Source organism: Entelurus aequoreus, linkage group LG02 (assembly GCF_033978785.1).
Source record: "Entelurus aequoreus isolate RoL-2023_Sb linkage group LG02, RoL_Eaeq_v1.1, whole genome shotgun sequence".
Classification (NCBI taxonomy): Eukaryota; Metazoa; Chordata; class Actinopteri; order Syngnathiformes; family Syngnathidae; genus Entelurus; species Entelurus aequoreus.
The window spans coordinates 37,053,979-37,075,810 of record NC_084732.1 but is presented as its reverse complement, the minus strand read 5'-3'; the positions used below and the strand labels follow the sequence as shown (position 1 = coordinate 37,075,810).

Genomic DNA, 21,832 nt, shown 5'->3' with positions numbered 1-21,832 from the left:
ATATATATATATATATATATATATATATATATATATATATATATATATGTGTATAGCGCACTTTCCGCGCGCGATGATGTCACGTTATCGATGAGAAAATGCATTTTTAGACAATATGATTTGCCTGAGCGGCTAGGAGACACTGTGAGTAGCAAGCGGTACAAAGTAGATAAGAAAAAAAAAAAAAGAAAAAAAATCTTTTTTTTTTTTTAGTAATTGGAACTTCCTGCAGGCCTGATTTTGGACGCTGGCGGCCCGCTAGCCGTAGTTTGGGGACCCCTGGTTTAAAGTCATATCCAACAGTTGCGACAACGACTTTTTACTGTCTACTGAGTTTCAATTTTTGAATGATTTCTGCTGGTGGTGTGCCTTTGGATTTTTTCAATGAAAAAAATGCGCCTTGGCTCAAAAGAGGTTAAAAATCACTGCGTTAAGGTGTCTGGCTTATTATGACCAGAATTTGGCGCTATTCCCCTGCTAATCATCCATCCATCCATTTACTACCGCTTGTCCCTTACGGGGTTGCGGGGGGTCCTAATCATCCTAATCATAATTGTAATAATAATAGATGAATGGCGAATAATATATATATATATATATTTATTTTATTATATTCACCAGTGCTAGCTCGAATGGGGCATTGTTTGTGACCACATAAAGCCATGGTTTGTTTAATGTGGTTTTTTTTAAAGCTTATATAATGTTGTCGTACGAACATTGCTGTATGTGACGCGCCCCTCCCCATGTGTCGACTTCCGTGAGCTACACGGTTTTACTCAAACCGACATCGGTGTATGTTGAACACGGTTGACATGTTTCGCGCCGCTCTCAGGATTAACGTGTTTGCAGTCTTGCTTTCCATTCTGCTTCTTATCGGGTAAGCCCTTTTTAAAATATTTTAAAACATTTTTTAGTCCGAACTTTAGAAAAACTGTGACTGTAACTAAACGTTCTCCTTTCTTCATATGATATGACGAAAGTTACTTGATAAAAACAAAATGGGAAAAAAAACGATTTATCACGGGATGAAAGTTCAAAGTAATACATATTTATTGGGAGTTTATATTTTAATTTCCTGTTTTTCTAGTTTTGTCAGATTTTCAGCATGGTAATTTGTGTCATTACTCTTTATTACTCAACATTACACAATATAGGAAACGCATAACTGAAGTAGACAGTACAGTACAATAAATACAATATCTCAATTAATCTAATACTGATATTCGGACCTGTGCTAGATACATTTATGAAACCTCACACTTGTTCAGCACAACAGTAAACTTTAATTATAGATTACCCTTTCACATGGTGCTGTATACTGTACAGCACAGGTGTTAAACTCAAGGCACAGGGGCCAGATGTGGCCCGCCACTTCATGTTATGTGGCCCGCGAGAGGCTGGCTAAATGCATTTGTTCTTTAAATTTTAGCAGGAAAAAATGCACTCAATGCAATTGCACATCCTCTAAACGTTATTATTTTCTGATCATGAGGGTTGTGCGATACCACTGTTAGGCACAATTTTGGAAACCGATGCCAGTGATGATGAAATTATGTATTTTTTTTATGGCATTGATTACAAATAAGGATGTTGTTTTTTTTAAACACTATAAAACCATTTACACTGCACACTAGAGTTGTCCCGATACCAATATTTTGCTACCGGTACCAAAATGTATTTAGATACTTTTCGATACTTTTCTAAATGGAGGGGACCACAAAAACAAAAAATCTTGGGGTACATTAAACATATGTTTCTAATAGCAATTTTGCCCCTAAATAAAATAGTGAACATAGAAGACAACTGGTCTTTTAGTAGTAAGTAAGCAAACAAAGGCTCCTAATTTAGCTGCTGACCTATGCAGTAACATATTGTGTCATTTTCCATTCTATTATTTTGTCAACATTAAGGACAAGTGGTAGAAAAAGGATTATTAATCTACTTGTTCATCTACTGTTAATATCTGTTTACTTTCCTTTTTAACATGTTCTATTTATTACATTTTAACAGAAGTGTAATCACTTGCTAATCTGTTGTTTGATACTTAACATTAGTTTTGGATGATCGTGATACCACACATTTGGGTATCAATCCGATACCAAGTCGTTACAGGATCATACATTGGTCATATTCAAAGTCCTCATGTGTCCAGGGACATATTTCTTGGGTTTATAAACATAATATACATTTTTTAAAAACGAAAGAAGATATTGTGATGCCAAAAAATATTGATGTGCCAGAGTGTACTGTCACGACCAGAGCAGGACTCTGAACACAGATGCAGGATTTTAAGACAATATATTTATTTGGACAAGGGAAGGGGTCCAAAACAGGAGAAACAAACAGGCTATAAAAAACACAACTGACCTGAGCTCTAAACTAACAAAAATATCAATAACTCAAAAACGCTCCGTCTACGGAGGGAAAAAGGGGCTATGAACAAAAAACTACTAAATATAACAAAAGCCGCTCCAACGGAGGTGATGCTAGGAAGCTATTCTTACCTGAGAAAACTTACAAATCAAAATATTCTCGTGGATCCAAAAAAGGTACAAGAAACGTGGCTGTGGACAATGCTATGGCAAGGGAACGCTGGAGGTACGCACACGAAGTACCGAGACACTCTGGCACAAGACAAGAGGAGGACGAGACATTTATACACATGAGGGAGTGTGATACAGGTGGGCACAATCAGGCAATCAGGAGAGACATCAGACCAGTGAAACAAGAGGAAGGGGAAGTGACCTGAAACGAGAGGGAGAGTTAACCTTTCAAAATAAAACAGGAAATGACAAGACAACATGACACCAGACAAAACCCAGACAAGACTTCACCCAGGTGTGACACAGTGGAAGTGAATCATTTATCACAACATCCAGTTTCGGTGAGCAAAGTCTATTCAAGACGACTGAATTTTTCGGTGCATCACTTGTCAATAGTGCGCAAATAATAGGCTATAAGTAATCTATAAATATATATTTTGATTCCGAAGAAATGGCAATTGTCCAAAGAAATAGCAATTGTTGATGCCTCTTCTACTTAACAGCCATAAACAAATTAGAACCCTTCCAAATATAGTACAATATTTACATCCATTCATACATTATATTACTTTAATTCATTTCCACGTAAAAATAAGCTCAGCTAAAAGATGTGGCGCCTTTATTTTATTTTGTAGTAGTAGCGACTTCCTCCCGGTCAACTTCCTTTGCTTTTACTTTATCGCACTGTGCATGCAAGTGACGTCAAGGCCAATTGGGGCCACATTCGCGTTTACACTGGAGTCTGATAAAAATCACATTTTACTTGCAGTGTAAACAGTCAGCTGGAAAAAACAGATAAAAAAATACTGATTTGGGCCACTTTGGACTGCAGTGTTAACGTAGTCTTAGGAACATGCATAAGACATAAAGAAGGGTCTTGTACAAAGTTAAGTCATTTGATGCGAATGCAATGGATAGAACTACAAGAATGGAATTTTAATGAGACAATTGATGTAATTGATTGTGCAAAATACGCGTTTCAGAATTAAATGCATACACTTGTACTGTATGCTTTCAATTAAAGCCGAGTCTGAGCCGGTTACAATTTTCCCTAACGGACCATCCCATTGGTCGAGATCTCGCCCACTGATCTCAACTGGGTGTGGAACTAAGAATCCCTCTTTGTGGCCAATTATCAGTTCGACTTTCATCAATCAATCAATCAATGTTTATTTATATAGCCCTAAATCACAAGTGTCTCAAAGGGCTGTACAAGCCACAACGACATCCTCGGTACAGAGCCCACATACGGGCAAGGAAAAACTCACCCCAGTGGGACGTCGGTGAATGACTATGAGAAACCTTGGAGAGGACCGCATATGTGGGTAACCCCCCCCCCCTCTAGGGGAGACCGAAAGCAACGGATGTCGAGTGGGTCTGACATAACATTGTGAAAGTCCAGTCCACAGTGGATCCAACACATCAGCGGGAGTCCAGTCCACAGCGGGGCCAACAGGAAACCATCCCGAGCGGAGACGGGTCAGCAGCGCAGAGATGTCCCCAACCGATGCACAGGCTAGTGGTCCACCCGGGGTCTCGGCTCTGGACAGCCAGCACTTCATCTATGGCCACCGGACCTATGCAACTCCCCCTCGCAAGGGACAGGGGAGAAGAGGAGAGAAGAAAAGAAACGGCAGATCAACTGGTCTAAAAAAGGGGGGGTCTATTTAAAGGCTAGATTATACAAATGAGTTTTAAGATGGGACTTAAATGCTTCTACTGAGGTAGCATCTCTAACTGTTACCGGGAGGGCATTCCAGAGTACTGGAGCCCGAATAGAAAACGCTCTATAGCCCGCAGACTTTTTTTTGGCTCTGGGAATCACTAATAAGCCGGAGTTCTTTGAACGCAGATTTCTTGTCGGGACATATGGTACAATACAATCGGCGAGATAGGCTGGAGCTAAACCGTGTAATATTTTATACGTAAGTAGTAAAACCTTAAAGTCGCATCTTAAGTGCACAGGAAGCCAGTGCAAGTGAGCCAGTATAGGCGTAATATGATCAAACTTTCTTGTTTTTGTCAGAAGCCTTGCAGCCGCATTTTGTACCAACTGTAATCTTTTAATGCTAGACATAGGGAGGCCCGAAAATAAAACGTTACAGTAATCGAGACGAGACGTAATGAACGCATGAATAATGATCTCAGCGTCGCTAGTGGACAAGATGGAACGAATTTTAGCGATATTACGGAGATGAAAGAAGGCCGTTTTAGTAACACTCTTAATGTGTGACTCAAACGAGAGAGTTGGGTCAAAGATAATACCCAGATTCTTTACCGAGTCTCCTTGTTTAATTGTTTGGTTGTCAAATGTTAAGGTGGTATTATTAAATAGATGTTGGTGTCTAGCAGGACCGATAATCAGCATTTCCGTTTTCTTAGCGTTGAGTTGCAAAAAGTTAGCGGACATCCATTGTTTAATTTCATTAAGACACGCCTCCAGCTGACTACAGTCCGGCGTGTTGGTCAGCTTTAGGGGCATGTAGAGTTGAGTGTCATCCGCATAACAGTGAAAGCTAACACCGTACTTGCGTATGATGTCACCCAGCGGCAGCATGTAAAATACTAAAGAGTGCAGGGCCAAGAACCGAACCCTGGGGAACTCCGCACGTTACCTTGACATAGTCCGAGGTCACATTGTTATGGGAGACGCACTGCATCCTGTCAGTAAGATAAGAGTTAAACCAAGACAAGGCTAAGTCTGACATACCAATACGTGTTTTGATACGCTCTAATAAAATATTATGATCGACGGTATCGAAAGCGGCGCTAAGATCAAGAAGCAGCAACATAGATGACGCATCAGAATCCATCGTTAGCAATAGATCATTAGTCATTTTTGCGAGGGCTGTCTCCGTAGAGTGATTTGCCCTGAAACCGTATTGAAAAGGTTCACAGAGATTGTTAGTCACTAAGTGTTCATTTAGCTGCTGTGCAACAATTTTTTCGAGAATTTTAGAAATAAACGGAAGGTTGGAGACCAGTCGGTAGTTTACCATGAGGTCAGGATCGAGGTTAGGTCTTTTGAGCAGAGGATGAATAACCGCTTTTTTGAATGCTAAGGGAACAGTGCCGGAGGAAAGTGATAAGTTTATAATATTTAACACTGATGGACCTAATAATACAAACAGTTCCTTGATAAGTTTCCCAGGAAGTGGGTCAAGTAAACATGTTGTTTGTTTTATCCCACTTACACGCTGTAATAATTCCTCTAATGTTATTTCATCAAAAATAGAGAGACTATTTTGGAGGGCAGTGTCCGTCGTATATACAGTCGTATTTGTGTTAATAGAACCCAGTTGTAGCTGGGATGCGTTGTCTTTAATCTCCTTTCTAATGAGTTCAATTTTCTTATTAAAGAAATTCATAAAATCATCTGCCGAGTGGGTGGAGCTACTGGGAGGAGTCCCTTGTTGGGTTAGCGATGCTACTGTACTAAACAGAAATTTAGGATCGTTTTTGTTGAGGCGGATGAGATTTGAGTAGTATTTAGCTTTAGCTAAGGTAAGCATGCGTTTATAAGTTATTAAACTATCACTCCATGCTTGATGGAAAACCTCAAGTTTAGTCGCGCGCCATTTGCGTTCCAGTTTTCTACATGATAATTTATGAGCTCTAATTTCTTCTGTAAACCATGGGGTGCGCCTTTTAGGGGCCCTTTTTTGCTTTAGCGGTGCTATACTATCAATAATTTCGCGCAAGGCATCGTCAAAGTTGTTAGTGAGGTTATCAATAGAGCCGACATAATTTGGGAATGGTGCCGTTACCGAAGGCAGTAGGTCAGCAAGAGTCATCGTTGTGGCAGCATTAATGTTGCGGCCGCTATAGCAGTTATTATTATTATTAGCTTGTTGACAAAGAGTCAAAACTTCAAATTTTATAAGGTAATGATCGGACATTACTTTAGTATATGGAAGTATCATAACTTTGGAGGTGGTGACACCCCTGACAAGCACTAGATCTATTGTATTACCGTTGCGATGCGTGGGTTCATGTATTATTTGTGTAAGACCACAGCTATCAATTATGGTTTGGAGCGCCACGCACTGAGGGTCCGATGGGGTATTCATATGGATATTAAAGTCCCCCATTATGATTATATTGTCGGCGTGCGTCACTAGATCAGCAACGAACTCTGAGAATTCACTGATAAAGTCCGAATAGGGCCCAGGGGGGCGGTAAATAACAGCTAGGTCGAGAGGTAGCGGTGTGACAGACCTCATAGTAAGCACCTCAAATGATTTATATTTATTATTTAGGTTAGGGGTAAGGTTGAAATTTTCATTGTATATTAGTGCGACACCCCCTCCCCTTTTAAGAGGGCGGGCAACATGCGCATTCGTATAGTTAGGAGGAGATGCTTCATTGAGCGCAAAAAATTCGTCCGGTTTGAGCCAGGTTTCGCTAAGACCAATGACGTTAAGATTGTTGTCTCTAATGACCTCATTAACCAATAACGCCTTGGGAGACAATGATCTTATGTTTAAAAAGCCCATATTATAGGTATTGGGCTGTTTTGACGAGTTTTTGTTAAGATTATCCGTAGTGGCAATATTAACAATGTTGCGTTTATTATGCGTAGTGCACTTTAAATAGTTTCGACCATATCTAGGAATTGATATGACGGGAATTTTCCGATTGTTTGCTTGGTGCTGCAATAGACTGGACATATCATAATTTGCCACCTCAGTAGAATGCATGTCCACCTCTGACACAGACACAACAGAAAAAACATTATGTGAATTGTGTATTATTCTAAGAGAATTGCTATGCGTACATGGATTATCCAGCCTGGCGCTGGCTAGTTCTAGTTTAACTGACTCCTCACCCGGACTAACAGACATTGTAATTGCCTGTGACCAGGCTTGCTCTAGTGTAGTCAGTCAAGTGAGACTTAAATAGTAGTCTATGTTTCTAGACAGGATGATGGCGCCTTCCTGGTTAGGGTGAAGGCCGTCTCTCATCAGCAAGCCTGGTTTGCCCCAGAAAGAGGGCCAGTTATCAATAAACGTTAGTCTATGCTCCCTACAGTAGCTAGCCAACCACTTGGTAAGCGAGACTAATCTGCTATACCTCTCATCATTGCCTCTCGCAGGCAGGGGGCCAGAGACAATTACTCGATGCCTGGACATCTTTCTGGCGAGATCACAAGTCCTGGCTATGTTTCTCGTTGTAATCTCTGACTGTCTCATTCTAGTGTCATTGGAGCCAACGTGTACAACTATATTCGCATAATTAGTGGTGCGATTAGCCTGTCGTACGTGTTTACTAGGCCTGTTGCGAGTTAGCTCCCTAAGATTAGCTTCAATGTCAGGTGCTCTGGCCCCGGGGATACACTTTATTGTGGCTGGTTTGCTAAGCTTTATGTTTCGGGTGATGGAGTCCCCTATGACTAAGGTGTGGTGCCCGGTAGACTGGGGTGTAGGACTAGCTAAAGAGCTAAATCTATTATGCGTCTCAACCGGTACACCGTAGCTTGTAGGCCGCTTAGGACTGCTACAAGCTGGGCTAGTTAGCTCGCTACAGCTAACGCTAGCAGATGTGTCCGCAACATCTAAAGTTACGACATTACTCTGCTCTAACTGGCGGACACGGCCCTCTAGCAGAGCCAACCTCTCCGTGAGTATGGTGCAAGACGCGCAGGAAGCCATTACTCAGTGTTTTCTGTCACCAAGTGAAGTTCCTGCTGTCCTCAGGGAAGTGGTCGCGGTCTGTGGGAGTAGCTTCTTACCGGCGCTGCCTTTCTCCGCGCTAGCTTAGCAGCTAGCTAGCTGAGGAAAGGGTGGTGGGACAGAGATCGGGTGATTTGCAAGTTAAATAGTACCACTAAATATGTTTGAGAAGTGATAAAGAAAGCTGTAGAACAATTAAAAGCACACAGATAGAGCGATACTTAGCTTTTTCGCAACAGCGAACAGACGGCGAGCAGTCACGCACGGTGAACCGGAACCGGAAGTATCGTCACCTTTCATGGGTCACTTTCTATCTGAACATTTGGGAAGAATATTTTAAGTTTTTCAGGTTCAATGACTTTGTCAACTCTGGCAATCTCATCAAGACCATAACACACAAGTGTGTATGTTTCAATCCCTTCAAGGGTTTTGATTTGTAACTTTAGGTGATATTTCTTTGCATCTATATGCCAGAACATGTCCCCCACACCATGCATAGCTATTGCAGGGCTCGAATTTAACCACGGCAACTGCAGCACATGCTGCGACCGCCCACGTCATTTGCCGTAATGCCCTAAAAAAAATTGACTAGCATCTGCGGCAAGAACATACCGTGACCGCCCTTGACTTTTTACTTGTTAATGGAGTAACAATAAACGGTATTATGATAATTCACAATAAAATTCAAGACAAAAATGGCGGCGCATGGAAATGCAGCGGCTCTGCTAACGCTCTTGGGAGTGTAAAGCGATTTGGCAAAAAACACCCGTCATTTCTGTCAATTTCATGGCTGGCTCAAAGCGTGAACACTCTGTGATCACATATGACCGACAGACAATTCTGGATGTGGATGGATCGGGTCGTTATAGACTGAAAGATGCATGTACGGTGGATTTCCTCGCTAGCATGGGAATACTTCGTGGGCTACATCGAGCGGCCTTTGTAGCAGCGGAGTCAAGTGCTAGCGGTGACCGCCAATGGAGACGACATAGGCGGTGCGAGCGGAAGCAGAAGCGGGGATGTCGAGCTGGGCTAACAACAAAGAGAAAAGCTAACCAAAGAAGCGTGGAGTCTCCGGGTAAGAAGCCATTTAAACTAGAACTAGCCGGCGTCAGGCTGGATAATCCCTGCACACATAGCAATTCTCTTAGAATAAAACACAACTCACATAATGTTTTTTCTTTTGTGACCGTGTCAGAGGCAGACATACATTGTACTGAGGTAGCTACCTATGATGCGTTCAGTTTATCGCAACATCAAGCAAACAATCTGAATATCCCCGTCGTATCAATTCCTAGATATGGTCGAAACTATTTAAAGTGCAATACGCATAATAAACGCAACATTATTAATATTGCTACTTCGGATAATTTCAACAAACAATCCTCAAAACAGCCCACTACCTATAATATGGGCTTTTTAAACATAAGATCATTATCTTCCAAAACGCTATTAGTTAATGAAGTCATTAGAGACAACAAACTTGACGTCGTTGGTCTCGCCGAGACCTGGCTCAAACCAGACGATTTTTTTGCGCTAAATGAAGCATCTCCTCCTGGCTATACCAATACACATGTTGCCCGACCTCTTAAAAGGGGAGGGGGTGTCGCACTAATATACAATGAAAACTATAATCTTACACCTAACCTAAATAATAAATATAACTCGTTTGAGGTGCTCACTTTGAGGTTTGTCACACCGCTGCCTCTCCACCTGGCTGTTATCTACCGCCCCCCTGGGCCCTATTCGGACTTCATCAGTGAATTCTCAGAGTTTGTTGCTGATCTAGTGACGCACGCCGACAATATAATCATAATGGGGGACTTTAATATCCATATGAATACCCCATCGGACCCTCCATGCGTGGCGCTCCAGACTATAATTGATAGCTGTGGTCTTACACAAATAATAAATGAACCCACGCATCGCAACGGTAATACGATAGATCTGGTGCTTGTCAGGGGTGTCACCACCTCTAAAGTTACGATACTCCCGTACACTAAAGTAATGTCCGATCATTACCTTATAAAATTCGAAGTTCTGACCCATTGTCAACAAACTAATAATAATAATAATAACTACTATAGCAGCCGCAACATTAATGCTGCCACAACGACGACTCTTACTGACCTACTGCCTTCGGTAATGGCACCATTCCCAAATTATGTGGGCTCTATTGATAACCTCACTAACAACTTTAATGACGCCCTGCGCGACACCATTGATAGTGTAGCACCGCTAAAGCTAAAAAGGGCCCCTAAAAGGCGTACCCCATGGTTTACAGAAGAAACTAAAGCCCAGAAATTATCATGTAGAAAGCTGGAACGCAAATGGCGTGCGACTAAACTTGAGGTTTTCCATCAAGCATGGTGTGATAGTTTAATAACTTATAAACGCATGCTTACCTCAGCTAAAGCTAAATATTACTCAAATCTCATCCACCTCAACAAAAATGATCCTAAATTTCTGTTTAGTACAGTAGCATCGCTAACCCAACAAGGGACTTCTCCCAGTAGCTCCACCCACTCAGCAGATGACATTATGAATTTCTTTAATAAGAAAATTGAAGTAATTAGAAAAGAGATTAAAGACAATGCATCTCAGCTACAACTGGGTTCTATTAACACAGATACGACTGTATATACGACTGATACCGCCCTCCAAAATAGTTTCTCTCTCTTTGATGAAATAACATTGGAGGAATTGTCAAAATGTGTAAATGGGACAAAACAAACAACATGTTTACTTGACCCACTTCCTGGGAAACTTATCAAGGAGCTTTTTGTATTACTAGGTCCATCAGTGTTAAATATTATAAACTTATCACTTTCCTCTGGCACTGTTCCCCTAGCATTCAAAAAAGCGGTTATTCATCCTCTACTCAAAAGACCTAACCTCGATCCTGATCTCCTGGTAAACTACCGGCCGGTGTCCCACCTTCTGTTTATCTCGAAAATCCTCGAAAAAATTGTAGCACAGCAGCTAAATGAACACTTAGCGTCTAACAATCTCGGTGAACCTTTTCAATCCGGTTTCAGGGCAAATCACTCTACGGAGACAGCCCTCGCAAAAATGACTAATGATCTATTGCTAACGATGGATTCTGATGCTTCATCTATGTTGCTGCTTCTTGATCTTAGCGCCACTTTCGATACTGTTGATCATAATATTTTATTAGAGCGTATCAAAACGCGTATTGGGATGACAGACTTAGCCTTGTCTTGGTTTAACTCTTATCTTACTGACAGGATGCAGTGTGTCTCCCATAACAATGTGACCTCGGACTATGTTAAGGTAACGTGCGGAGTTCCCCAGGGTTCGGTTCTTGGCCCTGCACTCTTTAGTATTTACATGCTGCCGCTAGGTGACATCATACGCAAATACGGTGTTAGCTTTCACTGTTATGCTGATGACACCCAACTCTACATGCCCCTAAAGCTGACCAACACGCCGGATTGTAGTCAGCTGGAGGCGTGTCTTAATGAAATTAAACAATGGATGTCCGCTAACTTTTTGCAACTCAACGCTAAGAAAACGGAAATGCTGATTATCGGTCCTGCTCAACACCGACATCTATTTAAAAATACCACCTTAACATTTGACAACCAAACAATTAAACAAGGCGACTCGGTAAAGAATCTGGGTATTATCTTCGACCCAACTCTCTCGTTTGAGTCGCACATTAAGAGTGTTACTAAAACGGCCTTCTTTCATCTCCGTAATATCGCTAAAATTCATCCTATTTTGTCCTCAAGCGATGCTGAGATCATTATCCATGCGTTCGTTACATCCCGTCTCGATTACTGTAACGTTTTATTTTCGGGCCTCCCTATGTCTAGCATTAAAAGACTACAGATGGTACAAAATGCGGCTGCTAGACTTTTAACAAAAACAAGAAAGTTTGATCATATTACGCCTATACTGGCTCACTTGCACTGGCTTCCTGTGCACCTAAGATGCGACTTTAAGGTTTTACTACTTGCGTATAAAATACTACACGGTCAAGCTCCTGCCTATCTTGCCGATTGTATTGTACCATATGTCCCGGCAAGAAATCTGCGTTCAAAGAACTCCGGCTTATTAGTGATTCCCAGAGCCCAAAAAAAGTCTGCGGGCTATAGAGCGTTTTCTATTCGGGCTCCAATACTATGGAATGCCCTCCCGGTAAAAGTTAGAGATGCTACCTCAGTAGAAGCATTTATGTCTCATCTTAAAACTCATTTGTATACTCTAGCCTTTAAATAGACTCCCTTTTTAGACCAGTTGATCTGCCGTTTCTTTTCTTTTCTTTTCTACTCTGCTCCAAACCCGGGGTGGACCGCTAGCCTGTTCATCAGATGGGGACATCTCTACGCTGCTGACTCGTCTCCACTCGGGATGGTTCCTGCTGGCCCCACTATGGACTGGGCTCTCGCTGATGTGTTGGACTTTCACAATATTATGTCAGACCCACTCGACATCCATTGCTTTCGGTCTCCCCTAGAGGGGGGAGGGGGGGGGGGGGGTTACCCACATATGCGGTCCTCTCCAAGGTTTCTCATAGTCATTCACATTGACGTCCCACTGGGGTGAGATTTCCTTGCCCGTATGTGGGCTCTGTACCAAGGATGTCGTTGTGGCTTGTACAGCCCTTTGAGACACTTGTGATTTAGGGCTATATAAATAAACATAGATTGATTGAAGACGGTTCGTAATACCGTCTAATTTTTTAATTACCGAAAAACCGTAATTTATTAATGCATTTTAGGCAACGTAAAGTCAGGCGCATGCACACTAGCGGCATTTTTTTGTTGGGCAAACTGTTGTACTAAATCACAGAGGCGTTGGAGAACAACAAAGCTTGTTTATTAGACTTAATCGTCATTAGCCAAACTGCTTTGTGTTTTATGTTGATATAAAAAAAAGTAAACGCCATTGTTTTTTCTTACATTACTTGTGTTTTTTTCATGTCACAAAGGTATTACTTCAAAAACCATTCATGTGGGGCAGTATAGCTCGGTTGGTAGAGTGGCCGTGCCAGCAACTTGAGGGTTGCAGGTTCGATCCCCGCTTCCGCCATCCTAGTCACTGCTGTTGTGTCCTTGGGCAAGACACTTTACCCACCTGCTCCCAGTGCCACCCACTCTGGTTTAAATGTAACTTAGATATTGGGTTTCACTATGTAAAGCGCTTTGAGTCACTAGAGAAAAGCGCTATATAAATATAATTCACTTCACAGCATTTTTTAAAATGTTTCTGCTCAAACTCTTAGTGGATCTGTCCCGATACAGTATCTACATGTACATATAAATGTACATAACTTCAAAAAATTAATAAATAATAAAACAAAGTACTTCCCTCTAACAAAATGTTAAAATTGTAACGATCTGGTGTGGTGGATCCCAAGGATGCAGAGACGTTTAGCGTGCTGTCAATAGTCTCTCTTTATTCAAGAGGTAGCACACAATAGCAAAAACAAAGGCGATGGTGGCAAATACACAAAAACACACCATGAAAAAAAACTACCAATATAAATTCCTACAAAAAAACCAAAAGCGCTAGACAAGGCTAGGAAAAAATACAAGCAAACCTGAGAATGAAGCACAAGACGGACTAGTGAGTCCGCTGGCGAGTCAAAGTACAACTGCGTCAGAAGCAAACAGTAGACAAAGTTCCGGCGCTCACAGGTTGTCATCAGCCAGGTTAAATAAGTTGTTTCTAATTACTGTCAGGTAGTGATGGGTTGATGAGGCCTCATGAAGCGTTTCGACACATTGCAAAACTGTATTGATACTGTGTCGATACTGTGTCACGAAATACTGACATCTGCTGGACATTAAAAATCCCTACAGGCAACCTATGGACCGACTCAACTGACACTGATTTTATGACCTAGTATATACAATAATATAAACCAAGTCATTGTATTTCATTTAGGATTATTTCATATCTTCATTTAAATAAAAATATATTTTTATCTTTTTTAGATACAGTCAAGTAATGTGAACATGTATCGTGACTAGGATGGTAGAAGGTGGGGATTGAACCCCAGTAACCAGCAACCCTCCGATTGCTGGCACGGCCACTCTACCAACTTCGCCACGCCGTCATTCCTGTACCTTCTCTAGTAACAGTAGTGATGGGTCCTGGAACACAGATGCAAAATAAACACATTTATTCTGTGTAATTTTGAAATGCAACTTTGAGTGACAGTGACAACAAGCGGCCCTAACGGTGTTCGTCAACAACACGCATTACGCCGCTTCCTAATAAACACAGTTTGGCGCGCAGGCGTCAGTGCGATACAGTTCATGAGCGGTCACGTGACCAGAACAGCTCATGAGCGATCACGTGACCAAAACAGCTCGTGTTCGGTCACGTGACTTTCTAAAAGCGATACGCGCACCGACACAGGGTATCACTCTATGAGCTCGACGCATGAGCCGATGCATCTGTGTTGCCGGACCCATCACTACTGTCAGGTGTGTGCTGCTGCCTTGCGTCAGCTGCACTCCATACTGTAAACGAGAGAGAGAGTGAACATGGAGTGCAGACAACAGAAATGAGCAAGGAAATTTCAGATTACCACAGTACCCCCCCCTCAACGGACGCCTCCTGGCGGCCTACCTGGCTTGTCTGGGAATCGAACGTAAAATTCCTTGATCAAGTCCTTGTCAATTATAAGCGATCTAGAAATCCATGACCGTTCCTCCGGGCCGTACCCCTCCCAGTCTACCAGGTATTGGAAACCCGTGCCCCTTCTTCTCACGTCCAAGATGGTGTTTACTGTAAATGCTGGGTGACCCTCAACCAGCCTGGGTGGAGGAGGCGGTACCTCAGGAGGACTGAGCGGGCTGGATGAGACAGGCTTGATGCGGGACACGTGAAAAACAGGATGGCACTTGAGAGATCTAGGGAGATGGAGCTTGACTGCAACACGATTGATGATCTTGGCAATGGGGAATGGTCCAATGAACCTGGGAGACAGTTTCCTAGATTCGGTGGCCAATGGTAGGTCCCGGGACGATAACCAGACCTTCTGTCCCAACTGGTAGTGTGGGGCTGGTGTGCGATGGCGGTTGGCTAAGAGTTGATTCCTGGCCGATGTTCTTCTTAACACCGCCCTGGTGTTGCGCCAAGCCTGGTGAGCCCGATGCAGGTGTGCAGTAACTGATGGAACGTCGGCACTGGGTTGGGTAGAAGGAAAAACTGGTGGTTGGAACCCATAGGCGACGTGAAATGGAGACAGGCCGGTGGCGGAGCTAATGAGGGAATTGTGAGCGTATTCGATCCATGGGAGATTCTCAGACCAGGTCGAAGGTTGCTGACCGGATGGCTGCCTCCAGGTCTTGGTTGGTCCGCTCGGTCTGTCCATTGCTCTGAGGGTGGTAGCCGGAGGACAGGCTAGGAGGGCCCCCAGAGATTTGCAGAATGCCCTCCAGACGGCCGAGGAAAACTGTGGTCCTCTGTCGGATACCACATCAGTGGGGATGCCGTGCAGCCGGAAAGCGTGGAGCACTAATAATTGGGCAGTTTCAAGAGCTGACGGCAGCTTGGAGAGGGCCACGAAGTGGGCCATCTTCGAGAACCGGTCCACAATGGTCAAGACAGTGTCATTTCCCTCGGAGGGGGGCAGTCCTGTGACAAAGTCCACAGCTATGTGTGACCACGGGCGGGAGGGGATGGGTAATGTGTGTAACAGTCCTGCTGGAGCCTGGTGGGATGCCTTGTTCCGGGCGCGGATCCGACATGCTGCCACAAACGCCTTCGTATCTGCCAGAATGGATGGCCACCAAAAACGCTGGGAGAGGACAAAACTGGTGCGACGAATACCTGGATGGCAAGCGATCTTCGACCCATGTGCCCAATCCAGAACGCTGGAACGGAGCCGAGGAACCACAAACAACCGACCTGGTGGGCAGCCCCGAGGAGATGTGTCCGACTTCAGGGCCTCCAAGACTTGCCGCTCGATGTCCCACTGGAGTCCCCCAATGATGTGGGTATGGGGAACAATTGGTTCATGTGAAGAATTCTCAAAGGACGAAGAGTAGACACGGGACAGGGCATCGGGCTTCCCATTCTGAGAACCAGGTCGGAAAGTGATGATAAAGTTAAAACGGGTCAGAAATAGTGCCCACCTGGCCTGGCGGGGGTTCAGTCTCTGTGCGGTCCTTAAGTAGGACAGGTTCTTGTGGTCCGTGTAGATGATGAATGGTAGCTCCGCCCCTTCCAGCCAATGTCTCCACTCCTGAAGGGCCAAAATGACCGCCAGAAGCTCCCTGTTGCCAATGTCATAATTTCTCTCAGCAGGGGATAGGCGACGAGAGAAGAAAGCACAGGGGTGCAACTTCTGGTCGGTGGCAGATTGCTGGGAGAGTACGGCCCCTACACCTGAATCAGAAGCGTCCACCTCAACAAAAAATTGGAGAGAACGGTCAGGGTAACACAGAACAGGAGCCGAAGTAAACAATCTTTTCAGCCTCAAGAACGCGGAGTTGGCTTCGGGTGTCCATTCAAACGGAACCTTAGTAGAGGTTAGCCTCGTAAGTGGCTCAGCGACGCGACTAAAATTACGAATAAATCGCCTATAAAAATTAGAGAAGCCCAATAATCTCTGAAGGTACTTCTTGGAAACCGGAGTGGGCCAATCTACTACTGCTTTTACCTTAGCGGGATCCGGTCTGAGTCTACCCTCCTCAATGATAAAACCTAAGAAGGGAATGGAGGATGAGTGAAACTCGCATTTTTCCGCCTTGACGAACAGTTTGTTCTCGAGCAATCGTTGAAGGACTAACCGAACCTGCTGCACATGTTCGTCAAATGTTGATGAATAAATTAATACATCGTCCAGGTAAACAAAGAGAAAACGACCTGTCATGTCCCGAAAAATGTCATTAATGAAGCCCTGAAAAACGCCAGGTGCATTAGTAAGTCCAAAAGGCATGACAAGATACTCAAAATGTCCGAGAGGAGTGTTGAATGCGGTCTTCCATTCATCCCCCTCTCGGATGCAAACTAGATGGTAAGCGTTACGTAGATCGAGTTTAGTAAAAAACCTAGCTGATTGTAATGGAGTAAAAGCAGAATCAAGGAGTGGTAGAGGATACTTATTCTTGATAGTAATCTGATTAAGAGTGCGGTAGTCTATACAAGGCCGTAGGGACTTGTCCTTCTTTTCGACAAAAAAAAATCCAGCGGCTACAGGTGCGGTCGAAGGGCGAATGAGGCCCGCAGCTATAGATGTGTTTATGTATTCTTCTAGTGCTTTGAGTTCGGTGTTAGACACCTTGTACAAACGGGTCGATGGTAATGCCGCCCCGGCTAGCAAATCAATGCCACAATCGTAGGGTCGGTGGGGGGGAAGTGAGAGTGCTCTATCCTTGCTAAACACCGCCCTTAAGTCATGGTAGTGCTTGGGCACGTTTGTCAAGTCTATGTTCTCTATAACAGCGGTAGGTGGCGGTGTATGAGATCCTGCTGCGGAACGAAGACAATGTGTGTGGCAGGTTACACTCCAATTAATAATGGCCGAACGAGGCCAGTCTATGTGCGGGTTATGCTTATGTAACCAGGTTAACCCTAGAATGACGGGCGCGGACCGTGATGGCACAACAAGAAAAATTATTTTCTCACAATGATTACCAGACAAGCGCAGGTTGAGTGGGAGTGTCTGGTGGGTTATGCTGGCTAATAGGCGCCCATCAAGAGAATACACCCTCTTGGGCACATACAGTCTGACAACAGGAATCTTATGGAGTCTCATGAACTCAAAATCCAAAAAGTTATCATTTGCTCCTGAGTCAATGAGAGCGCAAATGTCTATTTGTTGGTTAGACCAAGAAAGAGTACCTTTTAGCTGCATTCTGCCTGCGGCCAACGAAGGAGAACAGCGACCTCTGGTGGACGTGTCCTCTGGCGAGTGAGGGCGCACTCGTGGCCGTGCGGCGGGGCGCGGCAGTTTTTTGCAGCGGGAGATGAGATGATCAGCGGCCCCACAGTATAGGCAGAGTTGGAGGCGAACACGGCGTTCCCTCTCGGCGGTGGTGAGTCGGCGGCCTCCCAGTTGCATCGGCTCATCTATCTGCCATGAAGGAGAGGTGTCTTCGAGTTGCTCCGTCTTGCAGATGGCAGGTCTAGCAGGCGCTGATTGGCTGCTAGGTGGGGCTTGTCTCCCTCGTCGATCCCTCCTCTCCTCCAATAGGCGGAAGTCGATTTGCACCGCCAGCTCGATGAGATCATCCAGATTCGTCGGGAGTGACAGCGGGATCATCATGTGACGAATTTCGTCCGCGAGACCCAGGAAGAAAGCGTCCAACAGCGCTGAGGGACCCCAGTCACAATCGGCGGCCATGGTGCGGAACTCAAATGAATTTTCCCATCGATAACGTGACAATGTTAAATGTTGATGAACATCAATGTTAATTGATGTTAAATGACAAAACGAATTATAAAGACAATGTATATATACATATACACATATATATATATATATACAGGTATATTAAGGCTGAAACGACGGGTCAACGTAGTCGACGTCATCGGTTACGTAAATACGTCGACGCCGTTTTTGTGCGTCGACGCGTCGCATATTTACGTCACACTACCGTCATGGCGGAGCGCAAAGCAGAAGATGCGAGCGGTGCGAGCGAAGGGGAAAAAAGCACCCCAAAAGTCGTCAAAAGTGTGGGAGTATTTCAATAAACGGCCTAATAATGTTGTTGTATGCACATTGTGTCGAGCGGAAATGGCCTATCATAGCAGCACAACGGCTATGAACGAGCATTTGAAAAGAAAACACCAGACAGCGTTCTTGCCATCACCATCAACTAGTCAATCGTCCGCGTGAGTATACGTTGTCATCATTACACAAAAACATGAATGTGTCATTTGTATCTGCGTTGTAAATTCATAAACTAAAGCACCGTTTCGCTCTGAGAGGCGCGTTTGGCGTGCCTGTTCAGTGTTTACAAAGAGGCGTTCCTCTTTAACGCTAACGTTAATTAGTTGTGCAAATACCTTTTACAACATTAACAGTTACATATACTATGTACAAACGAACTATTAACTTTCACTTTAATCATACTATCATCATCATCATCATCGGTCTTACCTCTCAGTTCCAGCCACATCGACCGCTGTCACACCAAATTTCTTCCCCCCTACAAAAACATTCCCCCTCCCCCCATTTACTTACTGTTATTCATTTCCGCATATGTCCACGAGTCAAATGTGCATTCAGTCAGGAATATCCTCAAGTTAATTTGTCCGATTAATACAGACGTTTTGTTGACGCTATATTGTAAAAAAAATATATATATATATTTTTTTACAAACACAAGCTATGGGATGACGTGACTGGAAAGGGGGGTTTGTAGGGGGGAAGAAATTTGGCGTGACAACGCCTATTTTCAGCTATTTTCAGCTGCTGGGAATATTGTAAACAAGAAAAGAACCAGCGTCACCCCAGAGCATGTAGACATGCTAACCTTTCTTCATTACAACTGTTAGTCACTCACTGGAATGAGTAGAATTGGTTATTGTGTACTGTGTTGGACTGGATGTTTATTTTGCACATTTTAAAAGCAATACTTAATGTTTACAGTGCTCCAGAATATTTAGATTGGCACTTTTTTGTGCTCGATGTTTATCTTTATTTTTGCATATTTTAAAGCAAAATAAGCAATACTTTTACTTTTGTTGAAATGTTTACACTGTTGTTACAGAATATTTCGTTTTGCACTTTTTTGTATTGGATGTTTATCTTTATTTTTGCACATTTTAAAGCAAAATAAGCAATACTTTTACTTTTGTTGAAATGTTTACACTGTTGTTACAGAATATTTCGTTTTGCACTTTTTTGTATTGGATGTTTATCTTTATTTTTGCACATTTTAAAGCAAAATAAGCAATACTTTTACTTTTGAAATGCTTATACTATTGCACAATATTAACATTTGCGCTGGATGTTTACTTTTACATTTGCACATTAAAAAGCAAATAAGCTACTTTTAATTTTGTTAAATGTTACAAGTTTTAAATGTTTACATTGTTACAGAATAGTTTGTCATGTTGTTGTCAATGTTGACTGAGTGGCCATCTTTTTTTTTTTTTTAAATAAAAGCCATGCCTTTTGAAAAAACTGGCCTACATTTATTTTTTCATCTTCATTTTAAATAAAAAAATAATTGGTAAAAGGAAAAATAATCTATAGATTAATCGGGAAAAAAAATCTATAGATTAATCGAAAAATAATATATGGATTAATCGATAGAAAAATAATCGTTAGCTGCAGCCTTAATATATATATGTGTATATATATATATATATATATATATATATATATATATATATATATATATATATATATATATATATATATATATATATATATATATATATATATATACACAGCCTGGCCCCCGGCCAAATTTTTTTAACCCAATGCGGCCCCCGAGTCAAAAAGTTTGGGGACCCCTGCTCTAGAGAATGAAGAGTGCTTACTCCGCATGTCGACATCTCCGTTCGGTGCCACACCAACAAAATGCAGAGGCAACCATTTCCACATCAACACCGTATGAAAAAAATAGTCAACAACAGAAAGAGATAACGTCAGCAGGAACCTACCACATAGCGAAGCACATACACTATTTGATTTCCTATTATGCAGCTCATTTTTATTTGACAGTTATTGAAATATCTTGTGTGACATCAAGCACAAAAGGGCGCTTTATTTGTTTTAAACTATTGTAGTGGCGTTCTGTACAAAAAGTGCACTTTAATTTAGTGTTGTTTTGATAAGTCATCTTAGTGACATGCACAAAAGTGTACTAATAGCTTGTTTTAAAATGTCTGTGACAATCTTGCACTTTTCTGTTTTGAAATGACATGAATGTTTGTGCCACTGCTTAATAACTGTTTAATAAATACAGTTTTGGTCAATTGACTTAGTTGTGATTTCCCTCTCTGCATGAAAGTTTAAAATGAGCATATATTAATGCAGTATGAACAAGAATGTTTTAATGTAGACACATAGAATCATCATACTGGTGTGATTATATGCATCAAGTGTTCATTCAAGGCTAAGGCAAAATATCGAGATATATATCGTGTATCGTGACATGGCCTAAAAATATCGAGATAAAAAAAAAAGGCCATACTGCCCAGCCCTACCTCTAAGGCAACACTTGCTCTGACCATAAAAAGTTAAAATTTGAGGCCTGCTATTGTGACATGGTAACCTCTCACTCTAAGCCTGTATGCAACTTTTTGGGAAAGGTAGTTTGTGTATGATCCAAGGTCAAACGTTGTTCCAAGTTTGTTGCTTCTATCCGTGGTTACTTCCAGCCAGAGGTGTGGACTCGAGTCACATGACTTGGACTCGAGTCAGACTCGAGTCATGAATTTGATGACTTTAGACTCGACTTGACAAAATGTAAAGAGACTTGCAACTCGACTTAGACTTTAACATCAATGACTTTTGACTTCACTTGGACTTGAGCCTTTTGACTTGACATGACTTGCTACTTTCCCCAAAACCCAAACCTTAAAAAGTTATTTGGGAGCACTCCGTATCTTTCATTTTATACGTCTGTGTCTATAAGCGTGTGTGCTGCTTGTCAGCTGGTGTGCTGTCAGTAC

At 42.6% G+C, this 21,832-nt stretch overlaps 1 protein-coding gene across 3 annotated transcripts in view; it reads left to right on the top strand.

Moving 5' to 3' along the window:
- Window positions 1–740: 740 nt before the first annotated feature.
- Window positions 741–21,832, top strand: part of LOC133633653 (globoside alpha-1,3-N-acetylgalactosaminyltransferase 1-like) — a 53,064-nt gene continuing 31,972 nt past the window's right edge. For 2 of the 3 annotated variants that reach the window (XM_062026254.1, XM_062026249.1), the window contains exon 1: window positions 749–877. In XM_062026254.1, coding sequence (XP_061882238.1) covers window positions 795–877 — 83 coding nt within the window. In that variant the 5' untranslated portion in view covers window positions 749–794. Of the gene's footprint in view, window positions 878–21,832 lie in introns of all 3 variants that reach the window. The other variant, XM_062026239.1, reaches the window with a different exon arrangement.